The sequence below is a fragment of the Helobdella robusta genome (genome assembly GCF_000326865.2).
Source record: "Helobdella robusta unplaced genomic scaffold HELROscaffold_367, whole genome shotgun sequence".
NCBI classification, from domain to species: domain Eukaryota; kingdom Metazoa; phylum Annelida; class Clitellata; order Rhynchobdellida; family Glossiphoniidae; genus Helobdella; species Helobdella robusta.
The window spans coordinates 4880-7307 of NW_008704769.1; the positions used below are offsets into that span (position 1 = coordinate 4880).

Here is a 2428-nt window from a genome sequence, read left to right on the forward strand (position 1 = left end):
ATGTTTTCACCGCCCTATCTACATAACGCGTTTCTATATCATAGAAAATTCTATACTCACATCTATACTCTTCCTATACTCACAACAGCGCGTAGCACGCGTCCCATATATTGCTATACTCCCTATATACAAAACAGCACAGCAGCGTCGCATATATAGCATATCAAATAACAAAATATACATGCATAGAATGTCTATTAAAATATATAGATATATACAGGCGGCACGCCTCAAAGACGCAATCATTATCATCACAATCGTCACAATTTCACAAAATATACAGGCGGCATATTTTAATCGCGCAATCATTATCATCACAATCGTCACAATTTCACAAAATATACAGGCGGCATATTTCAATCGCGCAATCATTATCATCACAATCGTCACAACTTCACAAAGCTCCCCACCCTCCAAAACGTCCCGACGTTTGCTCTTATAAATCTTCACCAGACTCAGGAACTTCCACCATCCATCTTTTTAGCTCCGGTCCCCACCTCGTCGGTTATCTTCTTTTTTTTTTGTTGTGGTCGTCGTGCTCAATTGATTTTCCGTCGGTTGCTGATTTTTTTTCTGTCGGTTGTTCGTCCAGACCAGCGAACAGGTCCATCGATGGCTGATTACCTACGGCAAACAAATCTGGTCGCTGATCAAAGAGTTCGTCAACAAGCCTCACAAGTTCTGGAACGATGTCCGGCTGCCCTGGTAAAAATTCTGGCGTATCTTCGCCTGTCCAGGTTTGGACAAGCGACTCGGTCGACTCGTCGTTACTTCGTGATGGTACTTCTGTTGGCTTCTCTATGGAATTGTCTTCTGTGATGTCTTCAGGCTTAACCTCCGGCATTTGGAATGTCATCAGTTGATCGGCGAGTTTCCTTGCCTGGTCCGCTTTTTCTCTGCGCCTTTTGGGTTCATCTATACATCCATGGAGGGAAAATGCTGGCGCCAGTTCTGTCAGCATTTCGCTAATGGCCGCCCTCGCCACCAAATATCTTCTTCTAATCTCTTCTGACGATATCGTAGGAAACAATCTCTGCAAAAACAACAAAATTTTATTATATTATATGACGATTTGAGATCCAGAGTAGAAAACCATTGCGCTCCTGACATTGCATCCAAACACGTCAATTCTCGGCAAGGGGTACGCATCTTTAACCGTTAGCGAATATTCAGTTTCCTATAATCTATACAGCATCGGTACGATCCGTCTTTTTTCTTTACTAACACGACGTTGGATGACCAGGGACCATGGGCTGGTTCTATTACGTCCTGTTCAAGCATCTCGTCAACCTGTTCCGCGATCACCTTTTGATGCGCCGGAGGATGTCGTCTCGGCTGTTTTACCGGTCGTGCATCCTGAGTATCAATCTTATGGAAGACTCCTTTTGCAGCACCTATTTCTCCACTTGCACAGCTGAATCTGTCTGAAAAACTTATAAGTATTCGAGTCAACTCTTCTCTTGCTTCTTTAGGAATATCTTTTACTAATCCATCAACTATACCTGTTACTTCTGTTAGATTTTCATATGCTAGACGATCAACTGATTCCTTTGCTTCCACAGCCGATGATAAATCTGACAATCGCGTTCCCCGGTTTATCACCCTCGGTTGATCGTTGACATTCAAGTTTGAGATTTGCAGGTCTCATTCTTCTGAGAACATTTGACCGCAAGATGACCTGGCTTCTTACAATTAAAACAAATTTTTTCTCGCTCAACTCGGGATACCGTTGGCTGCACTCTTTTATTTCTGAGTTCTTCGAATGACTTTTGAAGGAACGCAATCTGTCGTACCATCGACTCCATGTTTTCTGCTCCTGCTTGAAAATCTTTAACCTGCGGGTCAAACCTATGAGATGAATCTACCACCATCTTTGAAACTTCAAGACGCTGTGCAAATCTAAGAGCATCGTCAATGTTTTTTGGTTCTTTTTCCCTAACCTTTAACTCTAATTCAGCATTATCGAGGGCTGACAAGAAAAAGGCCCGAGCTAGATGTGTAGCTAATCTTGACTGCTCTCCTGGATAGGCTAATGACATGAGTCTTTTAGTAACCATCGACAACTCTCGTAACGACTCACCAGGTTTTCGACGAAGAATCTGTAATTCGTACCTGTATGACTCTTCATGACCTCTTGTTCCAAAACGATCTTCTAGCTTAGATACCAGCTCTTGGTAACCTAAACCTGTTAAATCCCAGAGAACCTGTGAAGCTTCACCTGTTAACGAACATGACAAATACGCTTCCATGTCTACGAGATTCCAATTATTGTACCTGGCACATATCTCAAACTTTTTTAAGAAAGTTTTGAGACAACCGGTGCCATCAAATCTGTCAGGTCGAAGCAATTCGCGACGACAAAAGTTGTTGTCACGCTCGGCACCTATACGCGATTGATGAACCTGAGACTTCACACCAGTTGAATGAA

At 42.8% G+C, this 2428-nt stretch overlaps 1 protein-coding gene across 1 annotated transcript in view; it reads right to left on the bottom strand.

Annotated features, from left to right (window-relative positions):
* Nucleotides 1–505: 505 nt before the first annotated feature.
* Nucleotides 506–2428, bottom strand: part of HELRODRAFT_184368 (hypothetical protein) — a gene marked incomplete at both ends in the record, with an annotated part of 3777 nt that continues 1854 nt past the window's right edge. The window contains 3 exons of the mRNA XM_009023522.1: nucleotides 506–1033; nucleotides 1291–1511; nucleotides 1679–2331. Coding sequence (XP_009021770.1) covers nucleotides 506–1033; nucleotides 1291–1511; nucleotides 1679–2331 — 1402 coding nt within the window. The remainder of the gene's footprint in view (nucleotides 1034–1290; nucleotides 1512–1678; nucleotides 2332–2428) is intronic.